Source organism: Carassius carassius, chromosome 21 (assembly GCF_963082965.1).
Source record: "Carassius carassius chromosome 21, fCarCar2.1, whole genome shotgun sequence".
NCBI classification, from domain to species: domain Eukaryota; kingdom Metazoa; phylum Chordata; class Actinopteri; order Cypriniformes; family Cyprinidae; genus Carassius; species Carassius carassius.
The window spans coordinates 20,238,928-20,257,823 of record NC_081775.1 but is presented as its reverse complement, the minus strand read 5'-3'; the positions used below and the strand labels follow the sequence as shown (position 1 = coordinate 20,257,823).

The following is an 18,896-nucleotide window of genomic DNA, read 5'->3' as shown; positions in this document are numbered from 1 at the left end:
AATGCTACCTCCCATTAAAACCAATGGTAGCATAATTCGATAGCGAAAAGTGTTACCTATCAGATTTTGCTTCATGCATGATATTAATAAGGTGTGAGGCTTTATTAACATGTACACCTACTCCAACCCTAAACCTACCCTTACAGTATGATAAATACAGTGTTGGTAGCATAATCTGATAGGTAGCATTATTTGTCAGAACACCGGGACTAGTTCTACAGGGGGTGATACGCACGTCGTTGTGGTGATGTCATGGGTGGGAGGAGCCGAGCGAGATTTGCTGCATCTGGTGCGCTACGCTTCACGGGGATGCAACCATAAATTTAACATCGGTTTCTTTAACGCACGGAATTTAATCACGACGCCGGGGACGACAAAAAGGTAAGCGGTGCAAGCGTTAAACCCACGTTACACCTTAAGAAAAAAAAAAACACGTTTTGCCTGCTTTCGTGATTTATTAGTGGGCTTGGGTGAATTGGTCTTATGTGGTGTAACGGGAAGAACGGGAAGCTAACAGGCCAGAGAATATGGATGCTGGACCGCAAATCACCGGGGCCTTTACTGGTGATGCGTGTCAGAGATTAACTGTAAACCCTTTACGTTTGGTGAAGCAATCTAATGCAGTAATCTTTCAACACAGAAGATCGCAATCATCTTTTTTTCTTTTTTCTTTTTTTTTTTACAGAAAATACGGTCTGCCGTTTGTTGCTCAGATTCAGCAAATCGCCCCTCATCAGCTTTATAATATGAGTTAATCAATCATATGTGTATTGTGTCTCTTGTAAACATTGTATTTGAATAGAGATACATTGATGCAGACACACAGTGATACATTTGTTGTTATAAAAACGAGCGTTCTTTTTCATGCAGAACCGAATAGCGCAGTTGCGTGTCGATCTGGAAACGGTGGGTATGAGAATCGTGCGGAATTTAACGATTCGATTCTGGTTCCTCTGTTGCCATGTAATAAAATAATTTAAGATTTCAATACAACAGAAATCAGAAAGAAGACGTTTACACATTTGATTACACTGAACCACACATATTTTAGAGGCAGACTAAATGCATATATATATATATATATGTATATATATATATATATGTATATATATATATATATATGTATATGTATATATATACATGTATGTATGTATATGTATATATATATATGTATGTATGTGTATATATATATATATATATATGTATATGTGTGTGTGTGTGTGTATAGGTAACATCTGCAATGGTATTATAACTTTTTATAAAATATTACTTAAATACAGTTCTATTTGAGCAGCCAGTTATACCAGAATTACACTAGCTGGTCTAGCAATATGTTTTGAAGTTAATAAAAGAACCGACTCAAAAGAGCCATTCGTCTAGGTGGAGTCCTACATCGACTGAGCCGGTTCTTTTAAAGAATCCCTGCTTATTGGCTTTGTTACTAAATCTTGTGAGCTGTCAACCTAGACACCATGTTCAGGATCATGGGTGGGTCTGTTTGAAAGGTTCCTTTCTTCAGCTCCTGAATCCTCACGATGCTTCTGGATAATGTGGCACCATAAAGCACAACATTTACAATACTGAGGATTTTTATCATCTTTTTATCCTATAGGGATGCTTATAATTAATATCTATATTAAACACTACTATATAAGACACATTACCTATAGAACACAGAGTTCACAACAGAATTTGGTGTTTAGGGGTCTATCATAAATAATGCAACAAAGCAGTTATTTGATTTTTCAAATCTGAACTAATCTGACATGCACAATTGCCTAGATATATTCTTTTGAGGAGTCTCCCACTCTTCCTCAGGAACCCTGAATGCTTGTCTGAATTATTAGTGTCTGGCAGTGCTGAGTAAACTATCAGAGGTTCTACAGTCAGCTGAGTAAAGCTTATTGTGATTTACAAGATTGATTTGACACAAACCCAAGCCTCTCCAGACAAGGTGAGACAAGCAAGCACATGGAGGGACAGATTACCACTTTGCTTTATTGTTCTACTAATATGAAACTGTGTCAGTCTTTGTGTTTTATGTCCTTCGGTAGCCTACACACCATAATAAGGCTCAGATCTACGGTCTACACATGACAATATGGAAACTGAAACCTGTGATATCCTGTGGTATCCATTTCTCTTTCTGGGGATCAACACAAAATAATTAGCTGGAAAAGTGTGAGTCAGCTGATGAATCATCAGTAATGCTTCTGATCACTAGAGCGTGCTAGTTATGTCATCATTACAGTAGTAATGATAGTTTGTTCAACGTCACTGTATTAGTGTGTAGTTAGGCAGGTTGTCATTAAAAAAAAAAAACATCTTTGTGATACTGTTCTTGTGTCACTAGCCTGAACATCAAGCTATGACAGAAGCCGCATATTTATTTTTGTTTGAGCCCTTTATGCCATCTTTAAAAGATCCAGCTGATCTGTTTAATCTCCAAGTTGAGTATTAATTTGAAATCCATTTAAGCTACTAATTATCTTGAGTGGTTTAAGTGTTTAAACCTCAAACTATGATCTGGGGAATATCAGACATGTTTTCTCTGCATGTCTGATGTTCATCTGATAATGCATTTTCTGTGTCCTCTTGGGTTTTTTAGAGGCAAATTTATAATCTGTACATATTTAGCCACTCTAAGGGTTCATAAAAAGTTGATGAACTTTGATGAGAGCAGACATCTGAATGATATTTTGTTGGTTCAATTTAATCAGAACAGCAAAGTACTTAGGGGTTGGAAAAGATTTCTGCTCCAATCATAAATCTGTATGAATAAAATATGAAATAACAATATTGTTATGAAGAGTGCAAGAAAAGACCAATCGATGACCTTAAGCAAATAAAAAGGATTCATCATTATTTTGGATTTATAGTGATGGTGATAAGGTCAGTTGTCATTAGGCCAGTGTCCTCATTTGGAAATATTGCATAATGATGTTCCCTGTGGTTCAAATTAAATGCTTCAGTATTCATGCCTTGTATTTTATAAGAGATCTGTAATATTAGCATGCAGCATGTTGTGTGTTCAGATTGTTGAGGACCTGATTTGCCATGGCTGAGCAGCAGAGGCAGCGCAGTCTCTCCACTTCTGGAGAATCACTCTATCACGTGCTGGGTGTCGACAAACTGGCCACTGTCGATGACATCAAGAAGTCATACAGGTGTGTTTGAGAAGCTCAGTCGTTTTCTCAGCATCCCTGTACAGTGTTCTGCTCTGCTTCATTTCACTTTTACTGGCATCAGTTTTTCATCAGATGTTTATAGGTTAAATGCAGCACACAGCAATGTGGAAGCCTGCAGCTCAATAAAACTAAGTGCATTGAGGGACCGTTTGTCATGCACCGTTTTAGCCTACTGATATATATTCCAGTTTAGTAAACATTGCTTGACTCATTAGAAACAAAATATTTTTTGTGATATTGACAGGTATTTTAATATTTTTGTTTCAGTGTTACACCAAATTAATAATTTGTTTACGGTTACTTTAGAATTGCTATTCAAATGAAACAATACAATAACATGTATTTCCATTAATTTTTTATTAATATTACTTATCTTGCAACAGTTACTCAAATATTATATATTGATACAAAAAACAACAACTGTTTTTCCTTGTTTCAAAATGTGTAAATCTGAATGCAGTTTATGTGTCCTTTTTTATCTTTTAAAGGAAATTGGCATTGAAATATCACCCTGACAAGAATCCTGACAACCCTGAGGCAGTTGATAAGTTTAAAGAGATAAACAACGCCCATGCCATCCTTAATGACCCGACGAAGAGAAACATCTATGATAAGTATGGCTCTCTGGGACTTTATGTGGCTGAACAGTTTGGAGAAGAGAACGTCAACACTTACTTTGTCCTATCCAGCTGGTGGGCCAAGGTAAGACTCTAGCTTCTGGCTGATTGTGTAAGGTTTAAAATAATTTGCTCCTGTACTGGCAAATCCGAATTTTCAGCAGTCATTTCTCCAGTCTTCAGTGTCACACGATCCTTGAGAAATCATTATAATATACTGATTTGGTTTTCAAAAAAACATTTGACATTCATTTCAAATGTTTTTTTCACTCTTAGGCTGCATTTACACTGCAGGTCTTGATGTCCAAATTCGATATTCTGACTATATCCAGTTTTTTTTGATGACCCGCTTACATCATCTTTTAAAAGTGTCCCGTATCCGATTTTTGCATTTACACTATACACTGCTGAAACTACCAAATGTAGACGTTCTGACCCAGAAAAGGAAGTAAAACCTCACGAAATTCAATAGATGCAGATGCAAAACATTGGTCTCGTACGGCGGAGAAAAAAAGAGGAGCCCTTGTTGCAGCCTGGGCGAATTCCGCGCCGATAATAAGTCATGTGATCTCAGTTGGTGGTGTCCACCTGAGTTGACGTCATTTTTTTTTTATGACGTACGACTCGCATTTACTGGGGAATTTCTGATTTGTCTGCTAACATGGCACACGCAAATGCACATATCCGATTTATATCCGATTTATTACCACATATGAATGAGGCCTGAATCCGATCTGAGAACATCGGAATCCATTTGTGGTTTCCGATCGGTGCCACATGAGAGGAAAAAATTGGATTTGGGTCACTTGAACCATGCAGTGTAAATGGGGCCTAATTTGTTGTTGATCTCTGTCTCCCCCTACAGGCTCTGTTTATTTTTTGTGGCCTGGCGACAGGCTGCTACTTCTGCTGTTGCCTGTGCTGTTGTTGTAACTGCTGCTGTGGGAGATGTAAACCACGGCCACCTGAGGGACAGGAACAGGAATTATATGTTTCCCCTGAAGACTTAGAGGCCCAACTGCAGTCCGATGAGAGAGGTTAGATGTGTGCTATATACACATAACATGCCACCTTCAAACAGCTACTCCTATGATCCTCCTGATTCCTTGTTTAAACCAATATGTCCTGATGAAATCTTTCTGCAGAGGCAGGTGGAGGTGAGCCCATCATGCTGCAGCCCTCCTCTGCCACAGAAACCACCCAGCTAACGTCTGACGGTTACCATACTACTTACCACACTGACACCGGCTTAAATTAAATGCCCTGCCTTCCTCATCTTCACCCTGTGGATTGTCTCTCACCACTCTGCGCCATCTCTCAGAGGGAAAAAAAATAAATGGAAAGAATCCTTCAACTACATCCCAAAAAAAAAGCCTGTTTTTGAGAGGAGGAAAGCCAGAGAGGAGCTGAATTCTGTAACGTATCCTGTCCCTGATTCACGCACCACTTCCATCACCCACACAAGAGTGGCTCTCATCCGCCTCACCGTACCGTACCGTAGCGTAAAAACTAAGCTTAATAAAAAAGATCCTGTCGTTTACCCTGATCTGTATGTTGCATTTGATCTCCGATCTTGCCTTCCACTCGTTCCCTTGCTCCTCCAGCCAAATTTACTCGTCGTCCTGTGGCATGCACTGTTCCTCGACTTAATTTAATGAATTTTTCGCAGTTTTCGCTATATTTATTGACATGAAATGTTTGTTCCCATTTATAAGTACTTGAGTGTAGTTTAAAGTTGACTCGAAGACTAGTGTGACTGCGCTGATAAACAGCAGGAATATATTTCCTTTTTAAAATCTCAAATATTCAGTTCGCATACCTCGCCAATCTTCCTGGTTTACCATTAGTTTGAATCTTGAATCGCTTTGTGTCACTAGATTCCGTTATTTATTTATTTTTTTATTTCACAACCGCATTCAACATTAATTGGATTTTTTGAGGGAGAGAGATACAAATGATGCAATTGATAATATTTCATTTCTTCTTAGTATTGGGCTCATTTACATCTGGGTGTTGGGTGTTTTTTTTTTTGTCTTATTCTGAGACCCATTTGCAACAAGCTGAGCCAAACTAAGGACTCTTCTCTATATATGGAATGGATTTAACAGTCATCTCTGTGTAGTGTGTAGGGTGTTCGTTGATGTGCGATAACATGTTTGGGCTCTCAGCTTTGGTCTTAGTGTTAAGCTCACTTTGGCCCACTTGTGTCTCTTTTCTCTCATTAAAAGGGAATTGTGAATACAATCTGGTATAAACTCCCATAGTGTCATATCACAGTGAGTGTGTACGTAAGGTGGAAACTATAACAGATGAGACATTTTTTATATAGATATACAATCTACACACATCAAGTGTATATACAATATATGTATATTTTGGTCATTTTTATATTTTAGTTGTGCCGCGTATAGTTAAGAGAACTTTTTTTGTGTGTGTGTGTGTGTGGTAATGGCCTCTTGTGGTCACTTGAGACTCCCTATGCCAAGATATACGGTCTATTGTGAGATATGCTTGTATTTTTAAGACATGCATTCCTGAGTGGTAGCCATTTATGATTTTTGGTCATCAGATTTATTTATTGAAGTGGCAAAGTTATTTTAACACTACAAGCATCTGGATACACTTTTAAAGTCCAACCTCTCAAACCTGAAAGGACATAATGAAAATTATTTTGTCTGGATTTTACAAAATGTACATTTAATTTGCTAATTTAATTAACTAGCATTTAAGTAACATAACATTTTAATTACAGTAGTGGTCATGGGATTGTACTTTTGCAGTAATAAGGATATAGAGATATATTCTTAATAGTCATGAAAATAATGCAGAAAATATTAATAGTCCTTTTCACACTTTTTTTCTTTGCATTTGCTCTTTCCTTTAAGTCTTTCCTTAAGATCATTTGAGCAGCTAAGGCTTAATGCTGTAAGTCTAGCATTTATTTGATAGATTCTCCTCTGAGCTGCCTCCGAGATGTGGCATTATCCCTCAAAAGATTCAACTAAACCATTCAACTAAATTTGTTTCATATAGCCTAGTTAAGTAATATGATCCTTAAACTTCATGGTGTTGCTCTTGATTATGTTTACGCTTTGTTTTCAGTGAAATTGTGAAAAAGATGGTGTGTGTGTGTGTGTGTGTGTGTGTGTGTGTGTGTGTGTGTGTGTGTGTGCGGTGATGTCACCAACAGCTTAAGTCGCCTCGATGCACACAGTCAGTTCCCTCTTCAAGTACAACTGAAAGTGCTTTAAAAACCTTCTTATACCAAACCTGATTTTCTGAATCTGCAATTACAAACACTAAAATGACCATCAATGCCATATTAACCCATGCTTTTTACTCACTGCTTGTTTACGTGGGCATGTCTGAATTTTATTTGTCATCTGTCTGTTCTTATTTTCCGTGTCAGCTCTAACTGGAGCCGAATACAAATGTCACCAGCCATGTTCATTCACTTTTTCTAGTTACTCTTCAAAGGCCAATGATTTTTTCATTTAACTGTTTACATTTCATTATGGAGTACAATAGTATCTTCAGTCACTGTCTGCTTTCTTTCTCCTCTCTCTTGCTGTCTTTCTCATTCTCTCGTTTCCAATGCTGTAGATGTTTTTTAATGGATGTTAGCCTCTGTGGTATTTTTTCCTGTGCATTGTCTGTATCAGAACTACACTCATATAAAGAGTATGGCTTAGTCATTAAAATGTTGGATTTTATGTTGAATGAACCTATCTTAAAGGAGAAAAAAACAAATATACTTCAGAAAAATGGTCAGGAAATTGTTGCATATGTCTTCAGAAAGAAGAGAAATTGTTTATTGTAATTATAGTGAAATGGTAATTTTATGCTTTTTTCATTTTATTTATCTTATTTTTGTCATGTTTATAATGAACTGTCCTTGTTTCAAATGGTATGTTACATAAATTTGACTCTGAAACTATGCTACTGATAGTTCTATAGTGAAGGTCTCTTGTACATACACTGAATTATTAAAAAGAATAATACTAGACCTTTATGTTGTAGCATGGTTATTGTATGACTAAAAGAAAAGAAAAGAAAAACATTTATTTGCTGGTGTAAAATAAATGGTTATGAACATTTGATGTGGTTGAGTGTAGTCTTCTTAAAATAAAAACTACAAAATGACAAAAAATAAGTGTGAGAGAACCCCAGCCAATCTATATAGTCAGTTTATAAAAATTTGTATAATTTTATAATATATAATAAACTATATATTTTTTATTTTTACGTTTAGACCTTTGCTTAATTCCCTTTATACAGTCTATGTTAATTCCTTAAAATTATCCGCATTGCTATGTTTATGAAAGAAGTGTTTACCTCGATTATAATGTTAGTGCAATGAAAAATAATCATTTAGAGCTAGCCTACAAGCAACCAAATCTATATTTGTACAAAGATTTGGTTACTGGTACTTCTAAATAAATAAATAAATGATGGTATATGTTTTAAACAATGAATATTAACCATAATAACGTAGTTCGAAGCGCATGGACGTAAACGTAGGGCGTGGTGACGTCATAACAGGCGCTCCGGAAACTCAAGCTCGTCACTAGTTAAATGTGGAGCCTGGTCGAGCAGGGTGAACTTTCTTTTTCCATCATCTCAAAATACAGCAGTGACATATGTTTACACGTAGGTGAACATAATCGAAGATCGTATTCGATACGAAATGGACTCCTCTGAGCACGGTAAGTGTCGTCTGTAGCCGAGGTTTCTGTGCTTTGAGCAGGTGCAGTAAAGATCATAGGTAAAGATGCGTGTCTAGTGGGTGGCGCCAATATAATACTCATATTTAAAGAGTTGTTAAGAGAGTGAGGAAAACCGTAAATATTATTGAGAAACTCCTTTTAATAATGTTTTTTGTGGGTTTAATCGTAGTGGCTTTAGTAGGGTGTGCTAAAACTATCTGCACATTGTGTGCCAGGATTCGGTTCCCTTTGGAATGTCTGATTCCCTTTACGCAACCATACTACAATTCTTGTGTAGTTGCCTAGTTACCATACGTACGATCAAAACTAGCGTGCGCAAGAACAACTGGATGTACCCAAAGTCACATGGTTCAAAATACCGTATTTAATTTGAAACTTGAAAGTAGTGTTAATAAGAGGTTTTTCAAATTGAAATTTAATTCAGTTTATTTTTTCCAATCAAATTAATTACCCATTTCAATGTGATGCTTAAGGCTTTGGCTATTCTGTTTTATACTGTCTTGTACTTTATTTGTTATTATATGTCTTGCTGTTGTTGTATTTATGTGTGCACTGAAAGCTTAAAAATCCTTGTGTGTGTTGTGTGCAAAACATACATTATAATAAATATACATTGGACCATAAATGTTGTGTACAAATCAAAATCCTATGCACACCGTTTCATCCATTTTTATGGATACTGATTTTTCTTTTTTTTTCTTCTTTCAATAAACTACAAACCTTGTTAACAGACTCTGTGCCTTGGTCAGAAAGAATTATCTTTGGTGCCCCAAACTAAACCAACAACTGCTTCAGATTTATTCAGAATAGCATCGGCTATTTTGTGTAACAGTCAACCAGGACACAAATGAACTCATTTCCATTGTCGGTCCTGGTGACTTGCCTCACTAAATCCATGCCCAGCAGTTCCAGAGGCTTGTCCACCTTAAAATTAAAATAACATTTATACATTTAAATTTGTGACCTCATGACTTCCCTATCTCAAAACCCATGCACGTCTGTGAATAACAAGCTTACATACACACTTTGGGATGTACTTGGGGTCCTGTGATGGACAGTCTGCTAAACTGGCTTCGCAAAACCTGATGTTCATAAATAAGCACACGAGAAATGCATTCCATAATATAATCAGTTTATATGTCTCACAGCAATGTTGAAAAGGAAAAAAAAATGTAGCCTATTAACCCATTTATCAATGTCCATTCCCATTCCAGGCCAGTAGAATCCAGCTAAAATAGCAAGCTTGTTTTTTTCGGTTCAACTATGTTCTAACTCTAAAATAAAAAATTGTCTGGCCTCTTTTTGTCCAGCAACCACTTTTCTTAACTTTACATAGTTTTTTGAGAAGATGTGATGAAGTATACCATCTACTGAAATGGCTTTATTGTTCAAATCTAAACCAATAACGTGCAGTGATGTTCTAAAGGCCCAATTGAAGGAATAGGCGCCAATTATACTGAAATTGGAAAACAGGTCATTGTCAATGTGCTAGTTGCTTTAAGTCAGTGAAGTATAGTATAGCATCACCCTGCTGTTATGAGCATTTTGAAGTATTGCATCAGAATCGAGTGATGGAAATGCTGAATTTCAAATAAAAATGCCTTCATTTGCAAAAAAGTTTTTACGCTCACTTGAGGTGGGCTTGTGTCTTGTGTAAAAAAGTGTTAATGTGAATAATAGGAAATGGAAATGCATTTAAAGTAGAGGAATTATCACTTGCTTACCATCAACTTGGAAACTGGAGGAACATCTGCAAATTAAATATTTCTGCTCTTTTTTTCCGTGGAATTGTGATACTTTGGGAAAATGTTTGATTATAACAATTGTTTTTGTAATTTTGGTAACATTTATTACACAGACCTGGCAACCCACTAAGCACTTCATCGAGGAGGAACAGGAATTCCAGAGGGGAACAGAATCGACTGCTACACCGGCCTGACAGCTGAACATGTAGTGTTGACCTAGCTGGAGATTGACTTAAAACCAGAATTAGAGTAACTACTCTGTTTTAAACAAAGAAACACAGCCGTAGTTCTTCTTGGCATCACTGTCTGAATGTGCACCCCTGAACATGTGGCACTGATGTGAAGACCCACAGTATCAGTATATCAGCTCTTCTGCCCTGAATCCTTCATTTTTTTTATTTGTCTATAGGCTCTTCAAAGTCATCTACAGGTGAAGCCAGTGCAGGGACGCTACCACCAGGCCTGACAGAGAAGGAGGCAGAAGAGATACAGGTGGAGCTCACCAAGGTACCGCAGGCTTTCTCTTCCTCCCTGAACCTTTACATTTTTAGCACAGCCAAGCCATGAACATTACAATTTACAAAGGCTGCAGATGCTTAGGTATTTCTTATCAACGAGAGAAATTTAATGAAATAAAGGAGAAGTAAAAAGCTATATTACTTTTTTTTATTTTTATGCTGATAATCTGAGTGACTGTCCAAACCACATCCTAAAAACACTTGTCAAAGCCACACGTTTGAACTTGTTCAAGTGGAAGTTAACATGTTCAACTGGTTGAATTGTTTAACAATTTTGATCGTAATCCTGTGGTAAAGATGATGAGATGACTTACTTTCATCTCACCTTTTAACCATTTTAACTGAAGTGTTTTGCTAGAATTCAGCTCAGATGTAAAAGCTGGTTTTCTTGGTGTTGTATAATGTACTGTATTTGAAGTGCATTTTTTATTAGGAAGTTATTTCACAAATATCTTTATAAAAAATACAATATACATTCAGTGCTTTTGTGAATAGAAAAGAACAGCTTTGGATATTCTGCAAAATATGAAAAATTACTATTTATATTAAATATATTTATGTTTTGTATTTCGAAAACTATTAAAAATATTCTTTCTCACATATAAAAATACACATTTTGGTGCTTCAGTGCTAAAATATTTTTATTTTATGGTAAGGCCAGTTGTTGAGCCCTGGAAGCTCTAATTAACAATTAATTGTAAATTCTAATCATTTGATTAGTTTTATCTTGTACTTTTCTGTGTCAGGTGGAGGACGAGATTCAGACACTGAGACAGGTTATCCTGGTGAAGGAGAGGCACGCCGCTGAGCTCAAGCGCAGACTTGGCATCGGTCCCCTCTCCGAAATCAAACAGAACCTCACCAAAGGCTGGCATGAAGTTCAGTGCTCCAATGCGTGAGTACTTCCTGTTTGTTAAACCTGTCCACTCTGACTAAACATCACCTTAACCTTCATCTGTCTTTTCTAATGTCATGCTGTGTTTATATACATGTGCTGTTTGAATCTCTTAAAGTGCCCGATGATGGGACATCAATATAAATATATTATATATACCAAATTCATATCTCTATTCTTATTTTTTTTTAAATCTAATCTTTGGTGTTAGGGTTAATTCACTTACGTCTGAGCTAAACTGTTTCTGCTTCTAGTTATATGAGAACCTCACAAACTCTTGAAAGACTTGAATCGTAGAGTTTCCTCCTCTAATTTGTGAGTTTTCTATTCTTTGGGTGTTGTTGCTTGGTCTTGTGATTCTGTTTGCTGGGTGTGGACCTGCTACCTTCTTGTTTCTTTTTGAGTTGTATTCTTTGCTGGCCCTTCCCATGATCCCACGCCTGACTCTGAGTTACTGTGTTCCCTTTCTAAAAATGGGAGTTTGCCAGCTCTCAATCAATCAGTCAATGAAAATAAAATAAAAGATTGTGTTCTAATTACCAATATATTATGACAGCATATATCTCATCCTTAATAATGAAGAGATGTAATAAACAGTTTACGTATCAAGTTCTGTGTTTTATTAGTGTTGATTATATTACTTGAACAATGAAGCTGGCTAGCTTCTGATGCTCTGTGAAGTTTAAGAAAAATAGAATAAACTAAGTAAGAACAAAAATCTGAGGAAATAAGAGAAAATAAAAATAACATACTTCAAGGTTATTTTGTCATCTTTGCTTGTAACGTTGAGGAAGGTTTTTGATTCCCTTTAACAGAATATTTTGAGATTAGTGCTCAGTAATGTGCAGATGATGTATACACAAAAATAGCTCACATATTAGTGCCAAGCAGGGTTTTATACTGCTAAGCCATAGTACTTAAAAGAAAAGTCATCCCCAAACCTGTTTTAGGAGTTTTTCAACATCCCTGGGTGGTTGTGTTTGAAGTGATGTGCATTCAGATCAGTATGTTTAAACGCTAGTGTTGTCATCTTTAATGTTTAGGCTTGTGTTCTGGTCCAGCACCATTCCTTTCTAAGCAATTCAAATTATTATTATTACCTTTTGTTTTTATCAATTTAAGGTCTGATGTCAAAATGTTTTGACATCCATAAGTTTGTTGCAGCGTGCACAGTTCACAAAATTGAAACAGAACTTTTGTACGGTCATTATATGTTAATGATGTGGAAATTTGTTTTTGTAGATACCTTACCGCTTCGGCCACACTTGAAGAAATTGGACATTCTGATGCGTGAGTTTGATTTTTGTTGGTTTCATTTTAGATTGAATACATTTTATTTTTAAATGTTCAAAATGCGCCTGCGTTTGGTGACTGTCATGTGGATTTTATTTTTATGTAGGTTTTGTTCAATATTTCAAACCATATGCCATATGAATATGTATGGTTTTGTTTTATTTTAAGGTGTCCTTGTAACCATGTAATTATGCAATTAAGTAGTAATATTACTATTAATATTATAATATTATAATATATATAATATATACTATATAATATTAATTAACAACATATACTTACTATAGGATTTGTATTAAGGTTTGGTTTAGGGTTAGTTGCTTGTAATTATGCATAATTTACTGTTGTTATTATTATACTAAGTTCATGTAACGTATGTAACAAAGGACACTGTTAAGTAAAATGTTACCCAATATATTAAGCTAAATTTAAAATTAATATACACATGATAAATGAATACATTAATGTGATGCTTCAGCATTGTTATTTTTGTCCTGGCCTATAAAACAGAACTCAGCACTTTATCCCTGAAATAGGTTGCAAACCTTTCTGCTCAGATTGAGAGACTTTAATCTTGTAAGAGCACTGATGTCACTTTGGTTTAAGAAACAAAACAACAAGCTTCTCAGTGACACTAACACAAACTTTCCTAAGCGTCATGATGTGACCCATTAGACCCCTCTGGTGTCAAACAGATCAGAAGACTGTAAGGACACATAGTCTTTACTCTGAAACAAAGCTTAATAAAGATTTTAATAAAGAATGATTTTATTGAGGATTATTTTAGGGGCATCATCTTTATTGGCACAGTGATCTAAATAAATGATATCAAACATACGCGTGTGTGTGGTGTGTGTGTGTGGTGTGTGATGTGTGTGTGTGTGTGTGTGTGTGTGTGTGTGTGTGTGTGTTACCAACCCAGATCCATAGCTGCTACACTAACCGCCTTGTCAGACATTTCTCTTTCATGCATTTCTGTGATATTGTCTCATCTCAGACCTTGAGACTATATAGAAAGGGCAGGTTGTGCAGTTTGGAAGGGTGTAGTGTTTGTGCTTGGGGCATGTGCTGAGAAAGCTGAATTTGAAAACACATGATGGGATTTTTCCAAAGTAAATTGGCTTAGCCGTACCTAAGGTCATTAGAGGACTGTGTGAGGGATTCTCTGTGGCTGTGTACTTGTTTGCTTCAGAGATTACTTTACACCTGAGAGACTGAAAGAACTGTGTGAAAAAACGGTGTATTTTATTTAATGGACAGGTGCTTATCTACATGCTTGTGCATCTGATTGTGTTATAAATAGTGTGCACTTGTCTGTATATGAATCTGTACACTTGTGTTTGACGTGTGTGTAATCAGGATTATAATGTGTGTTCAATCCAGGTGCAGATTCTGTACAAAGAGATTCAGACAGCAGCATCTGGTGCAAAAAGATGGACACACAGGTGTCTAGATAGTTAGTCCTGTTAGCGTTTAGTTCTCTTATATGATTAATTCACCTGAAAATCCTGATTCTTTCATTCATTTAGCCTTATGTCATTTCAAAACAAATTTAATATTTTAAGTCACCAAGGATGCATTAAATGTAGAGACATTTCTGTTACAGAAGGTTTATATTTTTAATAAATGCACTTTCTATTCATCAAAGGATCCTGAAAATCTAATGTATCACTGTTTCCACAGAAATATTAGGGAGTGTAACTTTCAAGTTTAACAGTGTAAGTTTTCAACAGTAGTAATGATAATAAACATTTCTTCAGCACCAAATCAACGTATTAGGATGATTTCTGAAGGATGGTGAAAATTCAGCTTTGCCATCAAAGGAATAAATTATATTTTAAAAATTTTACAAATTGAAAACAAATTCAAATGACTGTTTTTACTCTTTGATCAAATAAATGCATCCTTGGTGAGCATAAGAGACTTCTTTCAAAAACATTGAAACGTTTTTCAGACCCCAGACTTTTGAACAGTATTTCATAAAGTGAACAAATTACACACTATAATGTTAATTCTATAACTTTTAGAGGTTAGCAGGAAATTTCAAATTTGAAGTTTAGTTTAAATCTTTAGCTGCATGGCCATTTTATTCATCTAAAAATATTGATAAGTTCTTGATGCATTCACCTCTAAAATGAATTTTCTTTTGCTGTCTTGGTTCTTAGTTGCCTCTCTATCTGAGCTGTCAGCTACAGTAGTTCAATGTCAACTGGTATGTTCAAAAAGATAACTGACAACTGCTAAAAAGAGAAATTCTTCTGTCTCTCTACTTTTTAGCTATAAGAGGACTCAGGAGACTCTGTCTCAGGCAGGTCACATAACATCAGCTGCGTTCTCCTCGGTGGGCTCTGCCATCAGAAACCGATTTGGAGAGATGAGGTGAACTATATATTCCTCCTCTGCATACCTTTACTCACTGTTTTTTTCTCTCCTTCTACTAGTAATCTCAATCTCCAATCTTTTTCTTCTTCTTCCATCTCATGAACGTATTTTCCGTTACTCTGTGATTTCTCATATTCCTTGTATGATGGTTGTTTTCCTTTGTTCTGATTGTTTGAAGATCTTATGACTTCCTGTTTCAAAGTTGTATTCTAAAAAAATATATATAAAGAAAATAGGGTGCAGATCCTCTTTTCAGTCTGGTCTTGGTAGGATAAAATGGCCCTTATATTTTCAATGATAAAACATAAAGAATACTTGAATAAAAGCTTTGAAAATATACCATTCTGCCGTAACATGGCAATAATTTATTTGAAATAATATGCACTGATGAATCATGCTCAATAAGACCATTAAAAAGGAAAATGTGGTCAGTTTTGATTTAATATTAAACTGAAATAGGCTGGTCGTACTAATTCAAAAATGAAAAAGACTTTCATATTCAACACATTTTAGCCAGGCATCTGTCTTCAGACTTGGACTAATAGCCAACAGTCTCTGACTGTCAGTTGCTGTATTAATGAGATACTTGTATGGTGGAAAATCTCCAGACGGCTGTGCTGTTTAGCAGCGAAACAGTTTGTTTTGAACACCATGTCAAGGAACAGAGCTTATCAAAATGAGACATTCTGCTCTGGTTTGATGCCAAACAAACAGGTTCTACATTTGCATAGCTTTTCAAATTGTGTGATAATGCTTACTGTGCATATACTTGTTTTGCTCCTCTGACTATCTAAGCTGATACATACACTACTGTTATAAAAAAATGGGGTCAGTAAGAATTTTACACTCTCTTATACTCACCAGGGCTGCATGTATTTGATTAAAAATACTGTATAAACTGTAAAATTGTGAAATATTTCAGTTTTCTGTTTTAAATGGATTGGCAAAGCTGAATTTTCAGCAGCCATTACTCGTGATTTTCGATCAGGAAACGTATTTATTATCAGTGTTGAAGACTGTTGTGCTCCATGCATCCTTGGTGAATAAGTGTTAGATTTCTTTTAAATGAACAGAAAAATCTTGCTGACCCCAAACATTTAAACAGTAGTGTAGCGCCAACTAACATCCTGTTTTATAACCTGTATTTGCACAGCTTGTTTCTCCTGTCTGTATATATCATCAAAACTATGTTCTGATAGCGGTTTGAAGTGGTTCTTCTGTTTATTGCTGTGTTTTTCTCCACACTGCTGCGTTCGGGCTGCTCAGGGCTCTGCCGTACTCTAACTCTGGGTAAGAGCTATACAAGAGCTATACAAGAGCCTGCACTGATGGCAGCCGTCTTCTTTCTGAGGTCTCCTATGAAGATTTCTAGAGCATTCTATGGTAAAGTACCAGCCCTTCACCTCTGCATATTAATATCTGAACGCGCTGTCTTTCACCTTATGTACAAATCTCTTTTAGTCAACTTCCATGCTGAGGAAAATTCTAATACTTGTTAATAGTAACATGTAATATTATTATAAAACTACCATTTGCAACAAGTTTGTATATACTTTTTGTAGAAAATAGCTCATAGCTTTATATTTGCACAAGAAGCAATAAAGAAGTACAACAGGTACAAAAAAAAGTATCGGGTAGAACCAAAGGGATGGTCAGCATTGTGACCTTAAGACTTTAATAGTAGATAGACAACCAGCAACATATTTCAGATGCAGATCTATTTTTTTGCATGGAAAGCGAATGCTTTTTCACTTCTTGTGGTTGGTAGAGCTCTGTCAGCACTGCTTCACCTAAAGGGGTAGAAAAGTCTTTCTTTTTTTCCTTTGTAAGTCTTAAAGATGTCTGTTTGCATCAGCTTTTTCCTTTGCATCTTACTGTAGGTTGCATGTAAAAAATAAAATAAAACTCAACCTAGTTTTTTAGATATTAATACTTTTTAATATCTCCTCAGGAACTCGCCAAGCTTTAAATCCTTTGAGGACAAGGTGGAGAATATGAAGGTTAGAGCTTTTCATTTTTTCCCCTCCATTGATTAGTTTCTATTTTGCACAACCGTTCATTTCTGTTGTTGATAATGACAATAGTGTATGTTCCTCTCAAAGTACAAAGTAATGGGGCGATCAAATGGAGAGAGCGACCATTCGCCAACCAGCAACAACACTCCTTTCTGAGCAGGAAGCAACAACCTCATGACCAAAAACTGATATCGGTTATCCTTCTTTAACGCTGCAGCCAAATACACTCCAGTCTCTCCACTGCTAAGTTACCTTCAAATGAATGTACAGAAAGAAAACGATGCTTTAAGAAACCAAGATGCCAACATGCGAAGAGATAATGATTACTTAACAACTCTCACCCTTGAATTATGCAATATAGCCAAACAAAACCTCTTAAATTAGAATATTAAAACTGGATAACGCTTTTTGGGACTGTTCGATTTTTTTCTGTGCATCTAATTACCTTTAATCTATTGTCATATTTTATCTAGTCAAACTAGGGGCTTCTTTGAAACTTGAGTAGTAAATGGTCTGTTACGATCAGCATGAAGAGGTAAAATCTTTGCACATCTCACACTTAGAATGTCCGAAAACACATCAGGCTTCTTCAGCCTGCTTCGTTGCCACTGTTTATTATTGTTACATGCTTCCTACAATGAATATTGCACTGGTTATTATCACCCTGCTTGTTACTCAGGGGAAAAGGTGCTAAAGCTTTTCTTGTGACAAGACTGAAGCACCAGGTGTGTACTAAATTATTCACATTTATTTTATTGTCTTTATCTGTTTTGAGTTTTCCCCAGTTGAATAACAAAAAAATACTACAATATGTTCTAGCAGAAATGTTTTGAGATTCGAGCTATTAATACCACTTGTTTCTTCTCATTACCTTTTAAAAAGTTTAGTGTGAGTTAATTATTTATTCACTGTCCATGCAATGATCTGGAAGATAATGTTACCATACTGAGCTTACTACTGTTTACATGTTTGATGCTTTGTGGCTGTAACATACTACACCGTTCAGGGTTTATTAAAGACAAAGAAATAACGAGAATATTGTGGTTTGATCTGTCCACGCACACACTTACATTCAGAATAAACCTTACATTTCATGCAACTTTACTTCATGGTTGTGACTTACAATTAATGGTCAACATTTATATCAGACAGCAGGTGGCGGCAAACCTCCGTGTTCTTTTGAGCGGTCTGTATTAAAATCGTATCTATACATATTTTCGCTTTCCAAAAAGAGGACCGTGAAGGCAGGCTTTGCCCAACACAGTATACATAGCAAGTTTTTGTTGTTGTTTGTTTGTTTGTTTGCTTGTTTTGTTTTGTTTTATAATAAAAATAAAACAAGTCAACAGAACAGAAAAATAATAGAAAATGCTAGAAGGTGATTATTTATAATAAATAAAAAGAAAATAAGTAAAAAGTATTAAAGGCTCTTTTTCTTTTTAAATTAAGCAAGTAGTTAGAATAAAAATAGAATAAAGGGGTCATTCTTCATTTGTGGTGAACAAACTTTACAACA

At 35.8% G+C, this 18,896-nt stretch overlaps 2 protein-coding genes across 3 annotated transcripts; both read left to right on the top strand.

Annotated features, from left to right (window-relative positions):
- The first annotated feature begins 233 nt into the window (after positions 1 to 233).
- Positions 234 to 5,351, top strand: dnajc5aa (DnaJ (Hsp40) homolog, subfamily C, member 5aa). Its single transcript, XM_059503730.1, has 5 exons — positions 234 to 381; positions 3,036 to 3,167; positions 3,677 to 3,890; positions 4,671 to 4,842; positions 4,951 to 5,351. Exons 2-5 carry the CDS (start codon positions 3,058 to 3,060, stop codon positions 5,061 to 5,063), a joined length of 609 nt encoding a protein of 202 aa, XP_059359713.1. The 5' UTR covers positions 234 to 381; positions 3,036 to 3,057; the 3' UTR covers positions 5,064 to 5,351.
- A 2,976-nt stretch (positions 5,352 to 8,327) lies between these two features.
- Positions 8,328 to 18,416, top strand: tpd52l2a (tpd52 like 2a). 2 transcript variants are annotated; one of them, XM_059503725.1, is made up of 8 exons: positions 8,328 to 8,511; positions 10,687 to 10,784; positions 11,542 to 11,690; positions 12,933 to 12,980; positions 15,261 to 15,362; positions 16,632 to 16,655; positions 17,317 to 17,365; positions 17,468 to 18,416. In XM_059503725.1, exons 1-8 carry the CDS (start codon positions 8,493 to 8,495, stop codon positions 17,534 to 17,536), a joined length of 558 nt encoding a protein of 185 aa, XP_059359708.1. In that variant the 5' UTR covers positions 8,328 to 8,492; the 3' UTR covers positions 17,537 to 18,416. The 2 variants fall into 2 exon arrangements, with proteins under 2 accessions (XP_059359708.1, XP_059359709.1); XM_059503726.1 differs by lacking the exon at positions 16,632 to 16,655 and having other exon boundaries at positions 8,331 to 8,511.
- Positions 18,417 to 18,896: the final 480 nt, after the last annotated feature.

Excerpts from the sequence above, each read along its gene's own strand:
- dnajc5aa (XM_059503730.1), top strand. The coding sequence starts at position 3,058 with ATGGCTGAGCAGCAGAGGCAGCGCAGTCTCTCCACTTCTGGAGAATCA. Across the intron at positions 3,891-4,670 it reads TATCCAGCTGGTGGGCCAAG|GCTCTGTTTATTTTTTGTGG; the intron begins GTAAGACTCTAG and ends CTCCCCCTACAG. Across the intron at positions 4,843-4,950 it reads ACTGCAGTCCGATGAGAGAG|AGGCAGGTGGAGGTGAGCCC; the intron begins GTTAGATGTGTG and ends ATCTTTCTGCAG.
- tpd52l2a (XM_059503725.1), top strand. Across the intron at positions 15,363-16,631 it reads AACCGATTTGGAGAGATGAG|GGCTCTGCCGTACTCTAACT; the intron begins GTGAACTATATA and ends CGGGCTGCTCAG. Across the intron at positions 16,656-17,316 it reads CTGCCGTACTCTAACTCTGG|GAACTCGCCAAGCTTTAAAT; the intron begins GTAAGAGCTATA and ends ATATCTCCTCAG.